The sequence below is a fragment of the Sus scrofa genome, chromosome 2 (genome assembly GCF_054392235.1).
Source record: "Sus scrofa isolate SSC_HxYL_T2T_F1_AM1 chromosome 2, Sscrofa_HxYL_maternal_Yorkshire_Landrace_v2.0, whole genome shotgun sequence".
In the NCBI taxonomy this organism is placed as follows: domain Eukaryota; kingdom Metazoa; phylum Chordata; class Mammalia; order Artiodactyla; family Suidae; genus Sus; species Sus scrofa.
The window spans coordinates 138,673,959-138,700,725 of NC_139384.1; the positions used below are offsets into that span (position 1 = coordinate 138,673,959).

Consider the following 26,767-nt stretch of genomic DNA (forward strand, 5'->3'; position numbering starts at 1 on the left):
GGACGTATTTTCTAAATTGAAGGCGATTTTTATACAACCAAGCGTTTGTGGAGTTAGAGTCACTTCCCTGGGTGGCATTTGTATAAGGGAGTGCCATCTCTGTGTGCCAAGGAGGAAAGCCGTCTGAAGAGAAGTCCTTCTGGGGTGGGGTAGGGGTGGGGTGGAAAGCCTGAAGGAACAGTGCTCCAGATCCTGAGCCAACACCCCAGCTTGACAGAGAATGGCCAACACTGCAGGGTTGAAGGCCCTCAGAGCCATCCCTGAAGGATCTCTGTGCCCACAACCAGTAGCCATGGTTGGCAGTGGCGTGAATCTAAATGCACTATGCTTGCTCCCCTCCTCCACTCCAGGCCCATCCAGACTTGTTTGCTCTTCATTAGGTAACTCACATTATCACATTTATACTGCTCTGACTGAAGACGAGTTGCAAGTACATGAATAATTTAATTCTTCCATTTTTCATCCAGTTTCCTCTGCGACTGGAAAGTGAAAAGAACACAAAAACTGGAGAACCGACACCACGCTCTAATCTCAGTTGCCATGACAGCAGCCTTTGAGATACTGAAATGTTCCGATTGCCAGCTAAACAAAATTGTTGAATGTGAACATTTGGCTGGAAGATTAAAAGGCTAAGGGGAATGCAAAAGGGCAGTACCTCCCACATTCCAGGCAGCAGTGAATCCAATCAAATGGCTCTGACTCCTTAACCACAGCCATTGTGAGCACTGGATTAGGGCAATTCATCTAGATAGTTAGAGCAGATTAGAACTGCAATTTGAAGACTATTGGCAACAAAAGTAAATGCCCTACTGTACGAATAAGATTTCACAATGCCTTTTAGAAGAAATTATGTGAAACTACACATTAAAGCATACGAAGCGAAACCTGGATTATTTCAGTTCATCCATGTAAAACGCTGTCTGACCATGGGGATATGAATAAAAGAACCAGACGTTCAGAGGCTTTTTGCAATGTCGGCATTATCTACATCTTTGGGTACCTTTCGTCAACTTCGAAGATCATAAAACCAAAACTTCATCCCCATACGCCCATTTAAATCTGAAACCCATGAAAACAAATAAAAAGGTGTAAACAGACAACAGGGAGCAATTGTGCACAGAAACATTCACCCCAAGGCATTCCCAATTCTGATCAAGTTAGAAACAGCAAGAATCACCTTATTTAATAAGCATATATCCAAACAACCATGCCACAAACCACATGGTATGAATTTTGCTTCTGCAAGTCACAATCTAGAATTAATCTAAAGATTAATTTTATAGACATAGCACACACTCCACCAGCTCACTTCCAACCTGCTCCATGAACAGAGTGCCTGCAATTCTGGGACAAAACTTAATGCACAGTAATTGCCAGACCAGCAAGTCCAAGGCCTCCAGCACTAAACGGCACAGCATTGGGGCCAATTTTTCAAAGGCAGTGTGTCTAAGTGGACTTTAAGACAATGACAAAGACGGGAGGAAAGATCCAAACTGCCTAAGCCGAGGCTCCCCACTGCTTAAATGCAACACAGATCTCTAGTATCTTTTGGCTACGTTTCCACATTTCAGAACACCAATCAACCCAATCTATTTCACTTTTCTCACCAACCTTTCAGCTCCCAGGTCAAACTAGAAATCCAAGCGATAACACTCTTTAAGTCTCCAGCTAAGAACTGGGCAAGGGAGCAAAGAATGAGTCCCAGCAGCCACCAAAACCATTCCATTCTTTCCTACACAGGAAACCAATGAGCCTGGGATGCCAAGGTTTAGTTCAGCACCGAAAACAGGATGATATCCTTTGATAGAACCGTTTCGGAGAACATCATAAAAAATAAATAAATGGGTTGAGGGTGGAGTGTAAATCGGAATCCTCGACATACCTCTCCCAGGAGGGAACATGAACCTTGCACCTAAGGACACAGTACCCAGAAATTCTGGGACATGTGAAGGAAAACAGAAGACAGTTCTCCTTCAACAAGAAACAAGGACAAGAGTTAAGTGGGTACAGGAGCAGGTTTTCTATTAAAAGCACACCGCAATTGGCTGACTGGCCAGGAGCCCTCCTGTGGGGGGAAAGGTTCTTTGAACATTCAGGCCCTCCCACCTGGGGACCCAAACGCTAGCACAAGCAGCAGCTGAAGCAAGAGCTAAACACTGCACCAAGTAAGCTCCCCCATCCATCCCCACCGTCCGTAGAAAGGATGCACAGAAATCTCACAAAGAGCCAGAAAGCACGAAGAAGAGGTGTGAGGCACACAGAGGCACCCCCCCCCAACACCCACACAAATACACACAAAGAGGAAAGTACGAGATCTAGGAAGGCGACTTTATCCTACCTTCTCAGTTTTCAGTTTCTTGATTCGCCTGTGGCTCTCCTCCTCCTCCTCTTCCTTCTTTACCAACATAGAGTTTCCCATGAGCCCTGAATCCGGGGCACTTTTGCTAACTTCCCCAGCAGCCGCGACGCTGCCACTCCCAGTGCCCCCGCAGTGGAAGGGGCTCGCGCCACCTCCATTGCTCTTGGCCCCAAAGCCATAGAGGTGCCCCCCGGAGGGGGCCTGGCTGCCACTGCCATTCTGGTGGCCCTGAAGCAGGTCGTGCTTGTCCTTCCTGGATTTCCCCGCATCCTTATCCCGCTTGGCGCCTCGGCTGCTCTGGCTTTTACCTGGCTTCTCCTCTTTGCTTTTCCCACAGGAGGCCGCCCCCGCGGTGGCAGCGGGGGTGCCGGTGCTGGTACTATTGCTGTTCGGGTTGCCGCCGCCGCCGCCGCCGCCGCTCACACTTTGACCCAGCGCTGAATTCATGCCAGTTGCCTCTCCAGGGCGCCCTTGGACTTCCTGCCTCTTGCCAGTGCCGCTGATCTCGGGAATCCCATACAAGGCAGCAGAAGGCAGAGATTTATTAGCATCCTTAGAAGTTTTACTCCTTTTCACTTTTGATTTGCTGGTCTCTTTGTGTGAATTCCCCTGGGGAGCAGAGGGCTGAACAGAAGCAAATTTTAGGCCATCAGCTAAGGCTGCGGTAGCACCGGCCCCACTTGAGGCCAAACCTCCACAATCCTTGGAGTTGCTGCTGCTAGTGGTGGTGGTGGAATTATTCATTTCAAATTTCTGTCTGTCCTTCTCCAAATCAGCGTCCAAATCAATTATTAAATTTCCAACCCCGATTTCCCAATCATCGCCACTGTCATAAGTATCAACCGTATTTGGATCCACACCTTTTCCTGCCGTAGAAATGTTCACTGACATCCTGAAGATGAGCTCTCTAGAATAAAAATCCGATGAACTTTCCTTTGGAGATGAGGGGACATTCGTTTAGCTCCGCTGGGCTTTCTCTTAAAAAAAAAAAAAAAAAAAAAAAATCTTCTAATCTTCCTCTTCTTTTTCCTGCCCCAGGAATGTGTCCAGGGATTTTTACACCCTTCAGTCCAGGTCCACCTTTTCCTGTGAAGGGGGGAAAAGTCGAATATTTCTTGTCTGGGTGTTACCAGAATAAAAAACGATTAATACTGGGGAGTCAGTAAGGGGTACAGGGAAGGATGGAGAGTAAAGTGGTTCATGTATTGTCTCCACAGTCCAATATCAGGTTTAAAGGAAAATAACCAAACCCGAAAAACATACCCATGACAGTAAGCATCTCACAGTAGCTAAAAAAGAAAAACCCTTTATGAACAGCACAAGGATAATCACTTTTTTAAAGGCATCAAAATATCTTAAGGATCTGAGTCAAGTCCAGAAAGGTTTAAAAAAAAAAAAAAAAAGAGAGAGTTTAGGATTTTTTCTTTCTGGCACATACACATGATAACAACCCCAGAAACACAGCCTGAACACTCAGACAAGAGGAAGGAACACGCTTTAAACATCCTTAAACATGTCCTAGATCTTGCAATTTAAAAGACCAGACCCTGGAAGTTCTCTGAGACTAGTTTCAGAATGATGTTACTAAATTCTTCTCATTTCTAATTTTATTACTTCTTTTTACAAATTGTCTGGGCAATCTGTTTTTGTTCCCAGTAAGGAACAGGAAAAAAACAAAAAAAAAAGAAAAAAAAAACAAACAACCAATACGCCCCCCCATACCCATACCCCCCTCTCCTATCCTGTCTTTCCCAACAGTTAATACAATTTTATTCTTGAAATATACACACACGTCTTTAAGAGCATTTCTCTATTAAAGAAAAGACAGTGTTAAATAAAAGGCTAAATATCTGCCTTTGGAGAGAAAAAAAATTACATCTAAACAATTCTACCGTATTCCTAGGTCACAGACTTGCTCAGTCTGTTAAATATGGTGCTACTGACTGTACGGGAAACTGATTAAGACATACACTTTAAGTGATCTGCGCCAAGGTGGCCTCAATGACCGCAAATGAGTGTGTGTTTGACAAAGATCAGTTAAAACGGTTTTTAAAGGGATCAGCCCCTTTTTAACAGTTGTCAAGAAAAAAAAAAATAAATATACATACACACACACACACACACACACACACACAGACATTGCTTACCTTTAATCCTTTATCATTTTTTAATTAGGCCAGCAAATCAAAATGCCTTTCCCACTCCACTCGGCAAACAAGCCTGTGCCTCATTTTACTTAAACACCAAATGATCAAGAAGGAAGGAACCAAATAACACATCTCAGCCAGAATAATCACTCGATAACATTATTCCACCTCCCCATCCCCCTTTTGGCAAACGAATCAGTCCTTTTCTCCTTAAAAAAATGTGTCACTGTACAGCTGGAAGATAATGTTTCACATTCACAACAGAAGCACCAAAAGGGTTTTTTCCTCTTAACAAGCATCGAGAATAATAGTTTTTTAAAAAAAGAGAGCGAGCTTAGAGAAAAAAGTTTTCCCAACTTCTCATTCCGCCTTCAGTTCCAGACTTCAGAGTCACCGTGATCAGTAAGTAATGATCCCATGTAGCAAACCTACAGGCGTCCGCTAGTAACAAGACAGAATGTGCTAACATCGGGATAAATTAGTGAAAGGGAAGAAAGAATAAGAAGAAAGGACTGAAAATCTGGGCTGGATTCCGCCTGTTAGTCGGGAAGTGGCATTTTTCCGCCCGTCCTGACAGATTTGATTTCTTGAACTAACTTAAGAGGAAAGGAGGGGGACGCGGGGGGTGGGGAGGGGGGAGGAGGAAAGGGGGGGGACGAGAAGCCCGGCAAGAGGAGAACAAGAAAGGTGCGAGGGGGAGGGGAGCAGAGGATTCAGGGAGCTGATAAACCAGTTTTAACAGCCTTCGCTCGGGGCGGGGGTCGGCGGGGTGGGGAAAATAACGGCGTTTAAAATTGGTTCAGTCTTCGAAACCTAAAGGATGTGATGTTTTCCTGTTTTATGTTGTTTTAAGAAAAAGGAACCGAGTTCCTAGTATAAGTCCCTGAGGGGGAGAAAAAAAAAAAAATCTGCTGTCGCTCAAGTCAATCAGTCATGTGGTAATTCGATAATTAGAGGGGAAAAAAAAAAAGATTTTTTTAAGGCGACCTTTTTCAGGACAGTTTTTCCCATTTATAGTCGCAGCAAACGGTGCGTCTCCTTTTTATTTATTTTTCTCTCCTCCTCCTCCCTCGCCCACCCCCTCCTGTGTTTAGTCAGATGGCCCCAGAGCTTGGCTTAGTATTTTTAATTAGCTGGCGTTTGGAAGCTAAAAGCAGTAATGAATTGTTGATGGATTGGAAGTGGAGAGTCGCTTTGCTGGAAATGTCGGGGCTGGGAGAGGGGGATGGGCGAGTTAGCAACAACCAACCATCTAAAAGAAGCGATTTTGTTACAGTGCAAGCCTTTCACATCACGTGAGGATCAAGGGCTCAATTGGTTGTCGTGAGAACAAAAATGGTGACAAGCGTATCAAGAAAATACTGATCTGGTCTTTAAAAAAAAAGCTGAAGGTCTCTCCCCTCCCCCTGCACACACTCTCCCCCACCGCCGCCTCCCCCCACCCCCGCCCTTGCAGTGGGAGCAGCTACAAGTTATGAATGTGAAACATTTCTCGCAGATCTAGGCTCGGAAGTTCGGAAGGAGTGAAATGTAATGAGCACAAGAGCAAAGCAGATGTTTTAAAGAAACACCTTATAAACCTTTCCTCAACTTATCTCCAATTTGTCGGCTTTCCCAAGGGGCCGGGATGGGGACGACCAGGCGAGCGGGGAGGGCACTTCCAAGCTACTTGGATTTTAGGGACCCCCCCCCACCAATGTCTTAAACAAAGAAAAACATTTTGCTAGCTCTCTAGGCAGGTCCTGTAATAAACACACCATTGTTACTATTTGTGGGTTTGTTTGGGTTGGGTGGGGCTTTTTTTTTTTTTTCTCCTTAATGGTGTTTTTGCTGCTTGCTTTTTTAAGGAGGTGGAAAACGGTAATTATAACCATTACATGTAATGGGTGACTATTCCCTTGTTTAATATTAAATTATTGGGCACTAGATGTGACAAGAGACAGAAATCGGCTTGCTCTGCCCTTGCCCCCATTTTCCTGGCTCGGTTTGGAAGAGGGTCCTGCCCAGCTAGGATAGGAGAGGGTGGGGTGAGGTGCGCTAGAGAATGGACACTGCAGATCAGGATTTGTAACTGTGTCACTTTTATTCTCCTTGGGTTAGAGCCCAAAAGGTAATTTACTCTAAGTTACCCCAAGTGCCCAGTCAAGCTTAATTTGTGTGAAGAAGTTACAAATGCTTCACCCTCCACTGAATAAAAATTCACCCTTCTTGGGTTGTTGTTCTCAATGCAAAAGCCAAACCCTGTAACTAGTTCCTCATTTCAATGCATAAAACTCGCACATTCCCCTGCATGAAGTCCCCGCTAAGTGCTATATAGAGACACACCACGCAACCGTACTTACGGTCTGTATTGGATCGAGTTGACCTTTTCCTTCTAACTGCATTGAATGTGTTTAGTTGCAGCCGCTTTATTTTGGAAATTATAATCTCTTCAACAAATTTATTATTAAAGAAGATGGACCATCAAATGTCACAGACCGTCCTGTGTATTTTTTATAAAAGCAAAAATTAAAATTAAAAAAAAAGAAAAATCCCCCTGGTGCACACACACAACAAGCTTGTTCTGCAACACTGAAATCAGGACTGAAACACAACACACACACAGGGGGAGTGGAGCAAAAGGAGCTCTCAGCCTCTATACCTGAAAGGGACTTTTCTTTGTTCCCATTGCCCTTTCTCATCCGGCCAATCAGAGAGCAGCTTTTATGAAACTGGGCTCTCTCATTGGCTAGCTGCTTTCTCTTGGCTACTGTAGGGGGTTGAGATATACACACGTATAAAACACACACTGAGAGCGGGTGGGGGTGCGGTGGGGGGTGGTTGTGGAGACAAAGCGTTTTATTTTCCAACCAGATTGGGGTTGAGGAACCTCCTGCAGTAAGATGGGGGAAAAAATGGTGCGCCTGTTTCAATTACTACATCATTCACATAAAATACTTATTTATTAAAACAAATCTCAAACAGGCTGCGAGGAGAGGATGTCGGTAAATACAAGTTTGATTGTGTTATCTTGGGGGAAATAATGTATGTGATCGCTCGGTGGCAGAGGGAAGCCAAATGAGCCACTAGCGCGTAGCGAGCGAAAAGGGAGCCTGGCTGTGTGGAAATAACTGCGAGCGTTTTGCTGGCTTCCCTTCCGTGTTGCAAGGACTCGGCAGCGCGAACTCCCAAGACTGATTTTCTGTATTGAAGCTTCTGGCTTTCAACCCTTCCCCACCACTTTGCCCTTCTTCCTTTTTTTTTTTTTTTTTAATCCCTGTGTCTCTCATTTTACTCGCTGATTAAATAAGAAAAATCGATCTGGGGGTGAAGGCGGCGGTGAGGAAACAAGTAACCCTTTTGTTCCCAGTCTTCTGGTCCACAAGCAATGAAGTGTGAACACTGGCAACCATTTAACCACCACTACGTCAAAGGTTCTTCCCTGGAATTAGTAACAAAGCTTTCCACCTGGTCCTAGGCGCTCCAAAAAAATAAAAAATAAGGTCCCAGCCAACCATATTAACACCTCGGGTCAGACTCATTTTTTTAAAAAATCGATTTGTGGGAGATAAATACACTAGGAAGATTAACCCCTTAAACAGTCCCTGTACCATTTTTAAACGGAAGGATTGTCAGAGTTCTCCTTCCCCCAAATCTTTAACCCTACCTTGGGGAGAGAGGGGTGTCAGAGTCCACTGAATACTGCACCTGTGCAGTCCACCAAAAACACAAACATATTTTAGAATTTATTGTAGGACAAATGCCAACAACCAAGTTAATGGGACTCTGAGGTCACAGGACAAGAAAAGTTAATGTGAAATAACAAGTTCAGTATTGTACTGTAACAGCGAAAATACTTAGGCTAATGTATTTATATATATTAAGCTTTTAAAGTCCCTTTAGTTTTAATTTTTCATTGTTATTAAGAGCTGTAATATGGAAATTTTAAAATCAAACGGTGCTCTGAATTTAATAAAAAGCAAGTTTTAAAGATCCAACACTACTGGGTTTGTAATTTCCACATGACAACTGCAATTTAAGTCTTAACTGAGTCAAGTGGACACAAAGCGACTTAGACCTAGCAGAAGATGGCTTATGATATAAATATCCAATGATGATTTTGTGGGTCAGTGAAGATATTTAAGTTACATGTTTTAAGTTATGGCTGTTGACTCATATTTGGACTTTTAGTATATTTAGTTCCACTTTTTAAAATGCCTATTAGTTGTTTCACAACCCAAGATGACCTAGATTTGATGCTGCAAATAGTACGAAGTAGCAGTTTCCATACTTTGCTGAGGTATGTAAACTAGAGGAATGAAATTTATGTCTTTAGATCTCCTTAAATAGATTTGTATTCAAATCAAAGATGTACATTAACAAATAAAATGGGGCAGATGAGACAATCTGATATCTACTTATACTCCATTTTAACTATGACGTTTGTTTTATATCTTTGAATGTACACATTTTACAATTTGTGTGTGTCCCATTGATAAGAGGACATACACAATGATTTTTTAACTTTGCTTCTTTCTTTCACAAGAACGGTTCCTCAAAGAACCAGATTACTCAGGCACTCCCAGTCTCCTTGGAGTATTATCTATATTTCAGCCTTTGGAAGACCATGGCTATCCCATGTGTGATATCAGCTTGGAAAAAATCAATGATTAGCTCTTAAAATCACTATACTTGAAAAGGCATAGAAAATAAGACCTGATGAAGTTCAAAAAGGATAGAAGCATTCCTCCAACACACTCCCTGGGTAAAAGCAAATCACAGGTTCTGCAACAGAGATTTAGTAAAACTAATACTAGTTTAGGCTTCCTAATACTCAAATAATCTGCTCTAACTTCCACACCCAACTCTAACTCTTAAACCTTTTTCATAAACCCCATAGTGAGTAAAAGATAAAGGCTTCTGCCAAATTCAATCACATATTTAACCCAAACCATTCTGGATAAACTCAAGCTCTTTCCTTCCATTCCAACATCTCCACACCCTATTCACAACCCACCCCCACCCCCTGCCCTCCAAGTTCTGCCAAGAGACTTGAATCAGCCAGAGTTGTTCTGCTGGCTTTGTGTGTGTTTGTTTTGTTTTGTTTGACAAAGGGGCCAATCAAGAGACACCAGAGGGCTATCAGCTAATTGATGAATGACATTAAGATAATTAACTACCAGCTTAGAAAATCAGAGCTACTCCCCTCAGAAAATTGGGAAGTTCTACCACATTTTAGAAGAGGAAATTTTATCTTCATCGCTCATCTAGACCACAGGAACGGACTAGTCTCTGTACTGATTTCCACATGCATATAAGTGATAATACTAGTACACGATTGTATAACCTGTGCACTTTGTAATTTTACATTTTAGTATGTGTCTACTCAGAGATGTGGTGGAGGGGTGGAGCTGTCTGGAAAGGAGTCTAGGGGGAATGTCGGGATGGGAGGGGCAGAAAGATAGTGTAAAGGAGCAGTTCAAGAGTGCTGCCCCATCTCTAAGAACCGTCACCACCTCACCACCGGCTCTCCTGCAAGTACTGCTTCCACAAGTCTTAGCATGAGACCTTTCCTTCTTTTTAAGAGCAGAGAACTCAATGCCAAGGAGGCCAGGGGCTTCAAGGCGTAACACAGGAAAACGTGGTGGTCTTTCTCTGGTGCCTATTTTCTCCGATTTGTGGTATATCATTAAGGATCCGAAATTATTTCTTGGATGTTGGAGTTCCCACTGTGGCACCATGGGATTGGCAGCATCTCTGCAGTGCCAGGATGCAAGCATGATCCCCAGCCTGGCACAGTGGGTTAAAGGATCAGGCGTTGTTGCAGCTGCGGTGTAGGTTACAACTGTGGCTTGGATCCGATCCCTGGCTCCGGAACTCCATATGCCAGGAAGCAGCCAAAAGAAAGAGAAAGAATTTCTTGGATTTTTGTTTATTTGGAAGAGAGTCTATACGTGGGCCTAGCTTTTCTAAATCTATGCCAAGCTTGACATGAGAGAGTTACTCAAGACTAAAAGGGGGGAAAGTGACAAGCAAAGTTCTAAAAAACAAAACCAAAAAACCCTACCTGGATATGGACCTATTTTATGAGAAACAGAACTTAATTTAGACCTAATGAGAAGCTTTCTGGCTGCCCAGGAAGATTTTGGAGTCTTATCCTGTCTGGGGTTGTTCACGAACAGACCTGCCTCAAAGCTGTGGGCAGGTGACCTGCCCTGGTTTCTAGGGAACATGGGGTTGGTGATTTATTAAGACATCCGTACAAATACTAACCATTTCTTCACTTTACCTAGGGGCCACATCCTAACTGCCTACCCAGGAAAGGTCTTTTAGAGAAAACTTTGCCTTTTCACACATGCTTACTAAATCCATTTCAAGTTTCTATAGAGTATTTTTAACAATATGTATGTCTAGATAACTGTCTCCAAAAGTGATGAGCAGTGTTTCTCGGTCAAACATCTGACGTTTTTGCCATATCCTGAAATACCACTGGACCAAAATAAAGTGCCAAGAAGCAGATGTCTAATGAAGAGAGAGAACCCAGCACAAACATTTCCGGTCCTTCCCCATGGGGGATGGGGGGAGTGGTTAGGGAAGAAAGACCCAGATGGTGTTCACCCTGCCATGGACGATAGGTCAGGAGAGACTGGTAGACATTCTGAGATACGTTTTGTAAATATAGACATCTATACACACTGCAGAACACAGCTGTGTTAACGTTTCAGGTCATTTCTTTGCCCTCTAAGTTCACCTTCAATTTAAATTCCTTAGGGTGTAACAAAGAGACCCTACATCCAAGGGAAGGAGAATAATGTCTCTCTTCAAAAATCTCCATGGAGTTCCCACTGTGGCACAGTGGGTTAAGAATCCCATGGCAGTGGCTGCAGAGGAGGCATGGGGTTCATCCCCGCCCGTCTCAGTGAGTTAAGGAGCCAGAGTTGCGGCAACTGCAGCTGGGATTCAATCCCTGGGCTGGGAACTTCCATATGCCATGAAATAAAATTTTTTTAAAAATCTTTATAATACAATTTCGTTTAAACAAATTGTAATGCTATAAAACAAATTTTCCCTGCTCTGATTCAGGACTACAAGGAAGTTTAATAGTGAAGCCATGTAAAGTTAAAAGGGCAGTTTCTCCCTACATATGGAGGCATTTTCCCCTTCCTTCTCACAATCCTCAACTTGAAAAGAATCCAAAAGTATCCAGATCTTGTCCCTTGTATGCCTTACAGTCCCAGGGAACCCAGCAAATACTGCAAAGCAGCACATTCTTCTAAAGGAAAACATTTGTACACTAGTCACATTGAGGGAGCCGTGATGTAGGTCAGTGTTAAGTATCTGAAATCTTACCTCCTCTTGGCCCAGCCCTTACAATGTGGTGTGTGCTACTCTATCTGAATGGGTGCCCGAGCAGGGTCTGCAGATCAGTTAGCAAAGTAAGGCAATTTACATCGCGTGTAATGAAACCATTTGTGGAAAAGGATTTTTCTTTTATGCCAGGGTAGACCGGGTGCATAAAGAAGATCAAAACACAAGCTACATTTTTAAAAAACTACTTATTGGAGATTGCTGTTGCTGGTTTTATTACAATATGTATTTTACAGATTTAGGTAATAGCCCTGATTTTTCAAATCGACCTCTGTTTAGACACGTTTCACTTTGGGCTGTTTCTTGTCTGCAAAATTACAGTCATTTGCACGTTATTACAGTGAGTAGGAGACAGATTGTATTTAGCGTTGGGTGGGGGAAGGGTTATTATGGAAAGTGATCTGCTACGGTCAGCACATAATTTCAGCCTGAAGAAAATTGCTTCTGAATGGCTGGTCTGTTAGCCAGCCAAGGAATGGTCACTGGGAGAGACTGAAAAATACTTCTGCTTAATCTGCATTATGGAATTATTCTCACTTCCAGAAAGATGGTTTGTGAAAAAAATAATTGTAAAACCCAATTTAAAACTGTGGAGGTGAAATGTTGTCACCGCTCTATTTGAAGCTAAAACAACTACAATAAAATACAAACCACCAAGCAGCGGAGGGCCAAAAGGCAGCAGGATACAGCCGTGTTCTAGTCCATCTCTCTTTTTCTGCTCCTCCTTTGGTTGTTTTCAAAAATCTCTAAGACTTAATGACAGTGGACTGTTATGTATGTGTGAACCTTTGTGAGAGTAACACCAAATACGCTGATAAATGTATATTTCGCTTTCACACATACATGACTCCAAGAAAGAGATTTCCTAATACAGCTCTTTTGGAGAGCAGTAGAATCCCCTTAACAGTGAGAGTATTTCAAATACTTTTGGTGCTAGAATTTAAAGATGTTCCCACACTTTACAAAGTACACTGTATTTATGCATATTTCACAAAGCTGACAGATTAATAAAGCAAAGATGATGTTTATCAGAAATCACAACCCCTGTCTAATTCATAATTTAAATCAAACCTCTGAGCATCTCCTAGGAAGTCTTCACATACTTGGTTAGAAAAAATTCAGGGGAGTTCCCGTCGTGGCGCAGTGGTTAACGAATCCGACTAAGGAACCATGAGGTGGCGGGTTCGATCCCTGCCCTTGCTCAGTGGGTTAACGATCCGGCGTTGCCGTGAGCTGTGGTGTAGGTTGCAGACGCGGCTCGGATCCCGTGTTGCTGTGGCCCTGGCGTAGGCCGGTGGCTACAGCTCCGATTCAACCCCTAGCCTGGGAACCTCCATATGCCGCGGGAGCGGCCCAAGAAATAGCAACAATAACAACAACAACAACAACAACAAAAAGACAATAGACAAAAGACAAAAAAAAAAAAAAAAAAAAAAAAAAAAAAAAAAAAAAAAAAAAAAAAAGAAAAAATTCAGGAGACCTAAGTTTTATTTTAAAGAAAAATGAAAGAGTATGATTATGCGCAGCTCCTTGGCTGCTGAGTATCACTTTTGTTATGAACAACTGTGCCTCTTTTGTTTTCAAAACAAGCTTTCCTAAAGGATGAATCACTACAATCATTTGGAGAATATGCAATAAACAACAGAAAGCCAGAAAGTTGTTTTGCTATTTTCTCAGCAGAGCATTTTCCTCCCATCCTCAGCTCAGCTGAGCCTCCAGTCCACCAGCCAATCATCATTATGGAAATATGGTTCTCAGCCTCCTGATTGGCTGACTCCTGGGCCAGTATTAAGGTTTCCACAGCTCGATTTAAGAGTGCATGCCAGCTTGCTCCGTGGACTTTGTTCCTCCAAAAATATTTTAATCACCGTTTCCCCTTTCCTTTTCCTTTCCCTTCTTTCCTTTCCTTTTCCTTCCTTTTTTCCTCTCTTCTTTCCTTCTGTCTTCTTTTTTTCAAGATTTTAAAATCTCCAGGGGAGAACCTGGTATTTTCTAAAACACCTTTAAAACTTAATGATCATATTGGGGGGTCTGCTAAGAATAGAATTTTATGTCGGGGGACATTTCTTTTAACCATATTTTAATGTTTTCTGTTTACTTGGATTCTCACTGTGTTTCCTTAGATTTTAGAGGAATTCCCACAAAAGTTAAATGAACAAATTGTTCTAACATACGGTTTAATTTTTGTATCTTACTCTCCCAACTAGAACTTTTTTCTTCGAGATTTTAAAAATTTAAAACATGACATTAAAACATTTTTAATACCGCTAGTTCCTATCGTGGCTCAGTAGAAACGAATCTGACTAGTATCCATAGGACACAGGTTTGATCCCTGGCATCGCTCAGTGGGTTAAGAATCTGGCATTGCCACAAGCTGTGGTGTAGGTCACAGATGTGGCTCAGATTTGGCATTGCTGTGGCTGTGGCGTAGGCCAGTGGCTACGGCTCCGATTAGACCCCTAGACTGGAAACATCGAAATGCCTTGGGTGTGGCCCTAAAAAGACAAAACATAAAATAAAATACTTTTAATACTGAAAAGTAGTTGTGTCAAGCCATTTTAGGAGCAAAGCAGACAATGTATTTTTCTCCATAATTAAGGTATCTTACCTATAATTTTTTAAATTATTTATAACTTTACATCATTATCCCCTCAAACCCACAAATGTCTTAAGGGTGCACAACTTTTTCAAACTTAAAAGAGGCTATAATTCAAGATAGTAGTAATAATGAGAAATATATGTGCGACCTACCATGTTCCAGAAATTCTTCCTAATTCTTCACATGTATTGATTCATTCAGTCGCAAAGAGGCCCCATAAGATAGCATCATTGGATAAGGAAACTGAGAAGGAGAAAAGAGAAGGAGCTTTTTCAAGTATTACAGCCAAGTCTTGGTAGAGCCCAGATTCAATTATGTATGAAGGCTCTTCTGAGCCCAGATGCTCAACCACTGCATTGACTGCCACCAAAACATGGCTCCAGACAACAGTTCCACCCATTGTGTTGAGCACAGAGACATTAGCAGGTGACTGGCAACATCTGCTTCTGAAAGAATAATGAATTTAACTGTATTTCAATCAAAGAAAACCCATTTTGTCATTCTTCCACCAGAGATCAATACTATGCCAACCTAAAGACATGGCACCCAACACTCAGAATTAAAAAAAAAAAAAATTAACTTCTCATTATTACTTAGTTGAAATGTTTTAAACATAAAAAAAAAGAAAATCCCATAATAGGTAGCAGAGTGAGGTTAAAATTGACTTCAGATTTGATCATTTTTGAGATTGGTGATGTATTCTTTGGGATCATATTATTCTTTATATAATACACGCATATATATATTTGGAAAATTCTATACTGAAAGGGAAAGAAAAAATCTACCAGATCTCAGAGAAGGAAGAGCTATTCAGAAAGACAATTTATTCCTTGGCTTTAGAACATTTTTGGCATTAACCCAATAGGGTAAAATAGTCTCAAATGACAATTCTATGTATACAAACAAGCAGTGGCAGATTATGCTGGCTTCTCACCATTTGTTTACTTAGGTTTCTGTTTATTTGTCTATTTTAGGTCAAAATCACTTGCTGGGCCATATTTGCTAAAAGTCTGTATGTTCTGTTTATATTTTCAACTTGCACTATTCGAACATTTTGTAACTTTTTTTTGCCATCCCCACAGCTTGCAGAAGTTCCCAAACCATAGACTAAACCTGTGCCACAGGAGCAAGCGAAGCCGCAGCAATCACAATACCAGATCCCTAATCTGCTGAGCCGCCAGGGAACCCCTGTAACCTACATAAATTATATTTCAGTCAAGAAGGATAAAAATCAATCCCACATAGAAATATACTCAATAGAAATTAAGAAATGAAGATTTAATATTCATTTCAGGTATATACACACTGGAAGAAAGAAAAAATTATCTGGTAATTCAGATTTCTTCAGGGCCAATTTTCTGTCATATTTAAAGAAACAGAATTGTAGAAATGAAACCAACAGTTCAGACACAGAACTAAATTCTTTAAAGCAGTAACATAGAGTAAAAGATACTATATAATATGAGTAGCACTGAACAGAATTACACTAAATGAAAAGTGTTTAATCTTCGCACAAAGAAGGAAAGAAGGCTATGACATTGAGAGTAAAAAGAGCATTGAAGAAGATGAAATCATGGTAACAGTTACTATTCTTAACAAATAGGATATAATTGTGTGAAATAATGAGATTATAACACAAGGAGTTACTGATAAAATTGTTATAGCAGAAAATGGATAAATCATTAAATATAATGAGATTTAACTGTGACTGTAAGAGAAATGATATGTAATTAGAAAAAGGAATAGAATATAAAAAGAAAGCAATGTTTCTATCCACTGGTTCCACATTACTAAAAGTCTAGTGATAAAAGAGGAAAGTATCTCTGAGTCCATTACTAAATTATGGACACAATTATCATTAATTATAATAACAATAGTCCTCTCAAATCTAAATTCACATCCTATCAACCTTTCATTTTACTTAACAAATACCTGTACAGCACTTACTCTGTGAAACGTACAGAGCTAAGCGTTTTACAAATATTAACTTATTTCCTGGGATTGAATTTGTGATATTCATTCAATAAACCTTATATAAGTTCACAGAAGATACAAAAAGGGGTTAAGACATCTTCTCTGCTCTAGAGATGCTTCAAATTTCATTGCTGAGATAAGACACTTGCCAAACTCCAGAAAGGATTTAATTTATGATAATTAAGTATGAAAGTATTTCTTTGGCAATGAAGAGCTAACATGATCTAAGGAATCAGTAAAGGCTCTAGCCAAAGAAATAGGGGAAACTGTTGTCCCCTATTAGGATGGAGATGGAGGGAAGGTCATGCCAAGAAGAAACACAATGAACACAGGGTGTAGAGGCAAAAAAAGAAGAGAACAGCAATGGTGGTGCAGCTTAACTAGATCACAGGGACCCTGAAGGGGAGAGATAGTGGTCAGGCTGCAGGTTGAAGTCTTATTGTAGAGAGGGCCATTATGAACCCACACAGCGGTTTGGGGAGGGAACAGTGGAAGCTGACCAGCTCATGCTCTGCTTACTAGGCTATGAGCCCTGGCTCTGTGCTGTATCAGCCTAAGAAAGGGCAGCCTTTTATAGTGTATAAAAAGATACTCTCAGCCCAACTGGATTGGAGGATGGCCTTTTCCCGCTGTGAAGAGGAGTTTGAGTTTATCACAAGGCAATGAATGGCCTCGCTTTAGCAGGCCTATGGAAAACTTTTGAATTTCTTATAACTTACTTTATAGTCATAAATACATTAAGCAAAAAGGTCCAGAAGGAAATAAATGAATTATAACATCCATGATGCCCCACAGAGTTCTTAGAAATCGTAATGCTCAAAAAAATGTTTGTTGGGAGTTCCCTGGTTGGAACTGAGATCCCACATTAAGCTGCTATATGCCATGGCCAAAAGAAAAAGTCAAGTTAATGAACTTTCATTGAACTTCTATATGTGAAAATAGTATAGCAGAAAGGATTTCTCCCCAAAGGTAGGAGATCATAATAGTTAATGAGCCCCTCAAGGTGTACTGGGATAATATTCAAGCCAACAAGTATATTCAGTGGACAAATGATAACAACATGAAGTAAGCCAATGCTGAACTTAGAAACTCTCAACTTAGCAATAACAGTTTCTGTAAGAATATTCTGGAGTTCCTGTTGTAACGCAGTGGAAGTAAATCCAACTAGTATCCATGGGGATGTGGGTTCGATCCCTGGCCTAGCTTAGTAGGTCAGGGATCTGGGGTTGCTGTAGGCTGTGGTATAGTTCACAGACGTGGCTCAGATTTGGCGTTGCTGTGGCTGTGGCACAGGCTGGCATTTACAGCTCCAATCCAAACCCTAGCCTGGGAACTTCCATATGCTGCAGGTGCAGCCCCAAAAAGAAAAAAAAAAAGAAAGAATATTCTATAGCCAAATTAAATAAACTAACCAGAGCAAGGAGAGGTCTTGAAAAATGAAAACCCATTGAAAGATAGGTCTTTATGAATGAAAACAAGTTGACGGAAGCAAAAGTTAATGTCAACGAACAGAACACAGGGTCAAAACTGGTCTCCTTAGGGAATACCAACATCTAAATTGGGAGCAGAAAATATAACTGCTTGAATAATGAATAAGTGAGCAGAGAGATTAAAAAGAAAAATAGGAGTTCCCTGGTGGCTCAGTGGGTTAAGGATCTGGCATTGTCACTGCTGTAGCTTGGGACATTACTGTGGTGCAGGTTCAACAGTGGCCCAGGAACTTCTGCATGCCGCAGGTGGAAAAAGAGAAGAAAAGGCAAAAAGCCAACAGGTTAGAGATACCTCTAAGAAGGAGACAGTGATCAATAATTCCAAATGCATCAGGGCAATTCAGGAAGTTTAAGACTGAAAAGCCTCTATTGGTTTTTATTTGGGGGAAAGACTTAGCGATCATAGAAAGGGTAACATAAGCAAAATGGCAACATAAACCCAACAGGTTCAGGACAGACAAAGGGATGCAAATCAAGAGATCAAACGAAGCCTACTCTTTAGAAGCATGCTGTTGAAAGGGAATAGAGAAGCACAGTTTGAATAGAGTCTGGGAGGAGGAGACTTTTTATTGTTAATACGAAGCATCCATTTCAAGCGAAAGGAGTGGGGAGAAAGAGGAGTTGAGTTTTCGAGATTCATCGATGAACACAGATCCTAGCTGAGAAAGGACGACAGGAAAGGAGACCACTCAGGTGTGTCTGCAGCAAGTCCATTCCATCATGAACAAGTATTTCTAGCAGAAGGAGGTGACTGCCCCTCATGCAGCAGGAGCATAAGAACCTTGGTGGAACCCAGATTAGGCTGGGAAGGCAACAGAAGTGAAATAGCTAAGATGAATAGAAACTGAGATAATTAGAATTTGTTATTCAGACACCTAGAGCCCTAAATAATTCAGTATATCAAGTAACTTTCTGGGAAGCTGATGTGTTAAGAGGAAAGAAGGGAAGAGTTTTGCAGCCTGGCTTTAGCATATTCACTTGGCTGACTCCTGCAGCACCAAGCTCCTGCAGTGTGTGGTGTCCAGCAACTTCCATAGGCACCTCCATGGCCAGTATCATTGCTAACTGCCTCTTGTGAGATACTTCCCTGGGTCCAGCTTTCTCCAACACTCTAGGGAGCAGATTTTCTGCAAGTTCTGCTGGCAGGGCCCCACAAAGCCTCTTTGCCCTCCAGGGAGCCAAGGCTGTTGTTGTCTTCAAAAGGTTTGGATCTCAGCTCTGGGTGTGAGGGAGCAGAAAACACTTCCTTGGGCGCTTTATTTCAGCACTAGGGATAGTGCCTATACTGTACCGTATTATTTCTGATATTGTGTTATATGTCATATCTTTTCTTCTCATATTCTTTAAAGTTCTCCTAACTTCTTCTTCTTTTTTTTTTCTTTTTCTATTTTAGGGCCCCACCTGAGGCATATGAAGGTTCCCAGGCTAGGGGTCTAATCAGAGCAGTAGCTGCTGGCCTAGGCCACAGCCATAGCAACTCAGGATCTGAGCTGCGTCTGTGACCTGCACCACAGCTCAGGGCAACACGGGATCCTTAACCCACTGAGTGAGGCCAGGGATGAATATGCACCCTTATGGATCCTAGTCGGGTTGTAGTTAACTGCTGAGCCACAAAGGGAACTCCTAAAGTTCTCCTAACTTCTTACTAGTCACTCCCTCATTGCTACAATCCATTGTTATACTTAATAATTATTCATATTAAACTTTCCCTGCTCAAATTACCATTTGGTTTCTTTCCCTGATTAGATGCGGACTGATAGAAAAATAAACTATGAGCCAGAAATATCTTAAAAAAAAAAAAACCTTTATAACCATTTCTTGGTCAAAAGACAGTTTACTGTAACAGTCACTTTTTAAAAATGATTTTTATTTTTTCCATTACAGCTGGTTTACACTGTTTTGTCAATTGTATTTAATATCTAGAAAATTATGGCTCAATCTAGGAAGCGAAGCTGCACTAATTTGGTTTTGTTTGTTTTTTCCTTTTAAGGCTGCACTTGAGACATATGGAAGTTCCCAGGGTAGGAGCTGAATTAGATCTACAGCTTCTGGCCTACACCACGGCCACAGCAACATGGGATCCAAGCTGTCTGCGACCTGCATCACAGCTCACGGCAACGCCAGATCCCCAACCCAATGAGCGAGGCCAGGGATCGAACACACATCCTCATGGATATTATTATTCAGATTCGTTTCCACTGTGCCACAGTGGGAACTCTACTAATTTTGAAAGGGAAAAAATTGCAATGCTGAGTTGTGGTCAACCAAACACTGGACCCAAACAGAAGTGACCTGAGAAGCTATAGATAACTTTAGCCACTGTCGTCATTATCTACATCTATGTAGCAAGCAACCCCCAAAACTTCTTGGCTTAAAATAACTAATTTTATATATTTCATGATTCTGAGAGTCACTAATAAGGGCAGGCCTTGCTGATGATTTTTTTCTGTTCTGTGTGGTGTCAACAAAAACTACTTGGTGGTACTTCGCCTGAATGTGAGCGAGTTTCGAGAGTCCAAGACAGCTTTGCTCACATTCCTGGCACCTTGGTGTGGTGCCTGAAGGATGAGCTCAGCTGGAACTGTCACTCAAAATACTAACACATGGCCATTCCAACCTGGTAGCCTCAGGATAGTCATACTCCCTACATGGCTCCACAGGGCTCTAAGAATGAATGTTCTAGTGAATGAGGTGACAGCTACCTGGCCTTTTGTGATCCAACCTTAGAAGGCACCTAGATCACGTCTCTAGTCACTCACTAACCTATCTGGTTTGTATGGTTCTGAGGAGTTTCCTGGGGACCCAGGACAGTCCTGGGAAACCTAGAACAGTTGGTCACCCTACTACCAAACTGTGTCAGTCCCCGTGGTCACAGGCCTACCCAGATTCAAGGAGAAGAAACAGATTCCACCTCTCTGAAGGTCTATGAAAGAGTGCCAAAGAATTTGAGACTATGTTTTTAAACACCTAGCCCATTCATCTCTCCGAGACTCAATTTCCTTCTTTAAAAGAAATAAGAGATCTGGAGTTCCTGTCATGGCACAGCAGAAGTGAATCCAGCTAGGAACCATGAGGTTGCGGATTCGATCCCTGGCCTCGCTCAGTGGGTTAAGGATCCAGCATTGCCGTGAGCTGTGGCGTAGGTCGCAGATGTGTCTCGGATCTGGTGTTGCTGTAGCCCTGGCATAGGCCGGCAGCAACAGCTCCCATTAGACCCCTAGCCTGGAAACCCATATGCCATATGCTGCGATGCGGCCCTAAAAAGACAAAAGACCAAAAAAAAAAAAAAAAAAAAAAAAGTGATATGAAGCTCTCTTTGAATACAATAATCTATTTGCACAGTGAGTTTGTTATAGCCAAACTATGGTCCTTTATGTCTTTTCTGTCTCTTGTTGATAGCTTCAAAGTTTAGAGTTGGATCAAGGTTTAGAAGCTGCTTTCTACAGATCTCTTATTTCTTTTATTTATTTATTTATTTATTTATTTATTTTATTTGGCTGGGCCCAAGGCATGCGGAAGTTCCCAGACCAGGGATTGAACCCAATCCATAGCAGTGACAATGCCAAATCCTAAACTGCTAGACCCCCCAGGAAATTCCCCTCACATCACTTTTTTTTTTTCTGATTCACTTATTAAATTTTACAGTGTGTGTAGTTGTGGGTCTCTTAAGCATGAATCTTGTTCAGCAAACCCGAAACTGTTTTAATTAGCAGACTCTTATTTGTCTTTAGTTGTGAGACTTTTTCTTAATTGCATTCTTTCTTTACCTCCCTTCTACCTATCTGGAACTCTTAGCAAATACCTGTTACGCTTCTGGTTATATCGTCTGGGTTTCTTAACTATTTTCTCATGATTTCCATGTTTCTGTCTGTATTAGTTTGCTAGGACTGCCGAGGTAAAATATCCTATACAGGATGACTTAAACTACAGAAATTTCTTTTCTCACTATACTGGAGTGATCAAGGCCTCTTTCTTGGCTTGCAGATGGTGGCCTTCTCTCTGTGCCCTCACATGGCCTTTCTTCTGTTGCCATGTATCCCTGGTATGTATTTTATTTATTTATTTTTTATTTATTTATTTATTTATTTATTTGTCTTTTCTAGGGCCACACCCGTGGCATATGGAGGTTCCCAGGCTAGGGGTCTAATCAGAGCTGTAGCCACTGGCCTACACCACAGCCACAGCAACACAGGATCTGAGCTGTGTCTGCCACCTGCACCACAGCTCATGGCCACGCCGGATCCTTAACCCACTGAGCGAGGCCAGGGATTGAACCTGCAACTCCATGGTTCATAGTCAGATTCGTTAACCACTGAGCCTGGTATGCATTTTTTGTGTCCAAATTCCCTCTTGTTATAAGGACACCAGTCAGATGTCATGTTCCACTCTTAAGACCTCATACAACCATAGCTACCTCTTTACAGGCCCTATCTCAAAACACAGTCACATCGTGAAATACCATGGGTTAGCGCTTCACTATATGAATTTGGGAGGAACACAATTCAGCCCATCACACTGTACTTTTGCACTGCATTCTGGTAAAGACTGTGGGCTTGATTTCCCTGCTCATTGTCTGGACCATAGTACATCCATTCTGCTACTTCTACCGAGATGGAGAATTTTTTCTAATTTTTTTTTTTTTTTTTTTTTTGCTTTTATTAGGGCACCTGTGGCATATGGAAGTTCCCGGGCTAGGGGTCAGTTGAATCGGAGCTGCAGCTGCTGGCCTACATCACAGCCACAGCAACACAGAATCTAAGCCTCATCTGTGACCTGTACCACAGCTCACAGCAACACCAGATCCTTAACCCACTGAGCCAAGACCAGGGATAGAACCCACATCCTCATGGATACTGGTCAGGTTCGTTACCACTGAGCCACAACAGGAACTCCTATCAAGGATTTTTATTTCAATAATGACACTATTTTATTGAAGTATATTTGATTTATAGAATTATATTAGTTTCAGGTATTCAGCATAGTGATTCAATATTTTTGCAGATTACACTCCATTATAGTTTATTTAAGATAAAGGGTATTGGAGTTCCCATTGTGGCTCAGCAGTAACAAAACTGACTAGTATCCATGAGGATGCGGGTTTTGATCCCTGGCCTCATTCAGTGGATTAATTATCCGGAATTGCCGTGAGCTGTGGTATAGGTTGTAGATGTGGCTTGAATCATGTGTTGCTCTGGCTGTGGCATAGGCTGGTAGATGCAGCTCCAATTAGACTCCTAGCCTGGGAACTTCCATATGCCGCACATGCAGCCCTAAAGAAAGAAAAAGACAAAAAAAAAAGGGTATAATTCTCTATGCTCTACAGTATATCTTTGTTGCTTATCTGTTTTATATATAATAGTTTGTATCTGTTAATCCTATACCCCTAACATGTCCCTCTCCTTTTCAATAATCATAATTTTTATTTTTGCAATTTTTAAGGCTTCTAATTCACATCAGCCTATTCTATGAATGTTCTCCTACATCTTTTACATGAATGATTTTTTTTTTTTCTAGTTTACATGCATGATTCTATTATCTGGGACTTTTCCCTCAGGACTTAACTTCTTCTGCTTTCTGCATTTTGAGCCTCTTTTTCAAATGTTTTTCCTTCAGATATTCGGTGCTATCTCCCACCACTTGGGAAGGAAAAGTATCTCCTGGCCTCTCTTCTGGGTGGGGCGCTCCTCTTAGCCTTTGTGGGCTCCCTGCCGTACTGCCTCCAGGGCGCACCTGTAGGAACTCCCACTTCGGAGGTCCTCATTCAAAATGCTTTTATTCTAGTAGCCAACACTACATAGAGGGAAGGGACAGCCCTTGAATCCAGCAGACAGTTCCCCTGCTCAGTAGACGTTGTGTTACTTAGGGCTCCTCTCCAACCTGAACTCACATGCTAGAGGTCTTCACTTCAGTTTCTTATTTTACTTCAAAAGCAATTAGGGTAATAATCTGAAAGTAGAAAACCTTTGTTTCCTGCTGTTCAGGTGATGTGGCAAAGGAGCAAGGAGGTGAACCCTACCAGTACAGCTTTTTCAAACGTGGTTCCTCCGATGCCCCAAGGGTTATACTGAGATCTCTATTGAACTTTATACATTGTTGGGGTTACTGAGATCACCTTTGGTGTAGCTTTCTTCTATTCACTGGTTTCTATCTTCCAGGAATTTCTCAAAATACATGGTCCTCTCATGGTAACCCATGTTCTTTTGCAGCCCTCTTAAAAAGTGATTTTCAATTATTTCATAGAGTTTAAGGTGTAAGAGAAGTTATATACGCAGCATGCTTAGGCCATTATCTTTTTGTGTGTGGGGGGCATACGAAAGTTCCCAGGCTAGGGGTCAAATCAGAGCTGTAGCTGCCAATGCGGGATCCCAGCCAAGTCTGCAACCTGTACCACAGCTCATGGCAACGCTGGATCCTTAACCCACTGAGGGAGGCCAGGGATTGAACCCGAAACCTCATGGTTCCCAGTCGGGTGTGTTTCCGATGCGCCACGACAGGAACTCCTAGGCCACTATCTTGATATAATCCCTATTGAGTTTTAAATGAAAGAAATAAAAGTAATCATGCTCATCTTAAAAAGCTGAAAAAAAGGGGATAAAATACATATGTGTATAAAGTAAAAAGGCAAAAGCTTGCTGTCACTCTCCTGTTAACCGCACTTTCTTCTCTGATACAAACTTCTCCCAAATGTTTACTAGATACCTTTGCATAACTTTTCCCCATGCATTTACAAATATGTACATGATACACAGGTTTTTTTCTCGCTAAACCTGAAATTGCGCTATTACGACTTTTCTGCAATTGCTTTTTCACTTAAGAGTAAATGATAAACAGGGAGTTCCCATCGTGGTTCAGTGGAAATGAACCTGACTAGTATCCATGAGGATGTAGGTTCAATCCCTGGCCTGGCTCAGTGGATTAAGGATCCAGTGGTCCCGTGAGCTGTGGTGTAGGTCTCAAATGCGGTTCGGATTCCGTGTTGCTATTGCTGTGGCTGTGGTGTAGGCTGGCGGCTAAAGCTCCAATTTGACCACTAGCCTGGGAACTTCCATATGCCACAGGTGTGACCCTAAAAACATAAAAAAGCAAAAAAGCAAAATAAAAAGAATAAATGATAAACCTCTTCTCAGGTCAGTACACATGAATGATCTCATTCTTTTACGGCTGCATAATATGTTTAGGATGGAAATACTCTAACTAATTATGCCAGTTCTCCAGTTGAGGGATTTCATGGACTGAATATTTGTGCCCTCCCCCACCCGGATTCATAAGTGGAAATCCTAATGTCCCATGTGATGGTATTTGGAGATGGGATCTTTGGGAGGTGCTTAGGGCAAAAGGGTGGTGCTCTCCTGAATGGGATTAGTGCCCTGACAAATGCCAGAGTGCTAGCTCGCCTCTTTTGCCACGTGAGGTTACACTGCTGAGAAGATGACCATCACTAGGGAACTGCTACACAGAGGAAGTGGGCTCTCACCCCTGATGTCACCTTGATCTTGGTCTACTAGCCTCAGAACTGTGGAATACAAATTTCTCTTGTTCATAAGCCACCCAGGCGCTGGTATTTTGTTGTAGAAATCTGAACAGACTAACAAAGGATATTTAGGTTGTTTCCAAAAGGCTTATGGTTTTTTTTTGTTTTTTTTTTTTTGTTTGTTTGTTTTTTTGTCTTTTTTCAGGGCCACACCCGCAGCACATGGAGGTTCCCAGGCCAGGGGTCCAATCAGAGCTGTAGCCGCTGGCCTACACCAGAGCCACAGCAACGCTATGGTTTGATTTTAACACTTCAAAGAATTATTAAGATATTATACAAGACAGGTTATATTTTATATCCCTATGTAAAAGAATCTTAAACCACTATTAAATATGGAAAATGGAGGCTATTTCAGGAAAAGTCATTTAGTTGTCTCTTTTATGCTTAGCATTCAAATTATTAGACGGAAAGAAACTAGGTAACAGTAGCCATGGCTGAGCATGAAAGCAAACATCTCATCAAATATTTGCTTTACATGGATCATTTGAAGTTCTATCAACTCTGAGCACATTGCCTTAAATTGCTGAAAATTCAAAAATAGTTGAATTCTCCTTATTGTCCTTACTCATCCTCTATCAGTTCACTTCTGTGAGATGTTTTGCCCTAATATTTACTTGAAGCACTCTTTGCATGCCAGGCATCGTGCTAAACCTGCAGCCAGAGTATTTCATTTAACCCATAACCAACCCAGAAAAGTAATTTTGTCAGCTATGCGATCTTGTGTAAGTCATATAACTTTGAGTTTTGGCTTCCTTGTAAATGAAATCAGGACCATATTCTTTCTTTTTTCTTTTTCTTTTTAGGGTCGCACCTGCGGCATATGGAAGTTCCCAGGCAAGGGGTCTAATCAGAGCTGTAGCTGCTGGCCTACACCACAGCCACAGCAACTTGGGATCCAAGCTGCATCTCTGATCTGCACTACAGCTCAAGGCAACATGGGATCCTTAACCCACTGAGCGAGGCAAGGGATCGAACCCACGTCCTCATGGATACTAGTTGGGTTTGTTAACCATGGAGCCAGGACAGAAACTCTGGGACCATACTCTAGTATTAAATAGTTTAACACACATCTTTTGAGCCCTTACTATGTGCCAGGCATCTTAAGACCCAGGAGAAGTTATTTGGAGAATTAAATGAAATAAGGAGTGTTAATTCAATTTGGTATAAAACAGGCATTCAAATGGTAACTCCTATTATTGTAGTTAGAAAGATTCAAACCAAGCTTGAATCTGAGCCCAGCTCTGGATGAGTCCAAAACCCCTCCCCTCCTCTTTTTTGTGATTCTCTGCTATCTTCCTAAAACCAACATCATATGACTAT

The 26,767-nt window shown here is 41.7% G+C and overlaps 1 protein-coding gene across 5 annotated transcripts in view; it reads right to left on the reverse strand.

Moving 5' to 3' along the window:
- Window positions 1-7,091, reverse strand: part of ZNF608 (zinc finger protein 608) — a 112,854-nt gene extending 105,763 nt beyond the window's left edge. The window contains exons 1-2 of one of the 5 annotated variants that reach the window (XM_085014416.1): window positions 6,849-7,091; window positions 2,339-3,445 (exon numbers count right to left, since the gene is read on the reverse strand). In XM_085014416.1, the coding sequence (XP_084870542.1) occupies window positions 2,339-3,250 (912 nt within the window). In that variant the 5' untranslated portion in view covers window positions 3,251-3,445; window positions 6,849-7,091. Of the gene's footprint in view, window positions 1-2,338; window positions 3,446-4,506; window positions 4,956-6,848 lie in introns of those variants that run through there. The other 4 variants (XM_085014415.1, XM_085014418.1, XM_085014417.1 and 1 more) reach the window with 4 other exon arrangements.
- Between the last annotated feature and the right edge of the window lie 19,676 nt (window positions 7,092-26,767).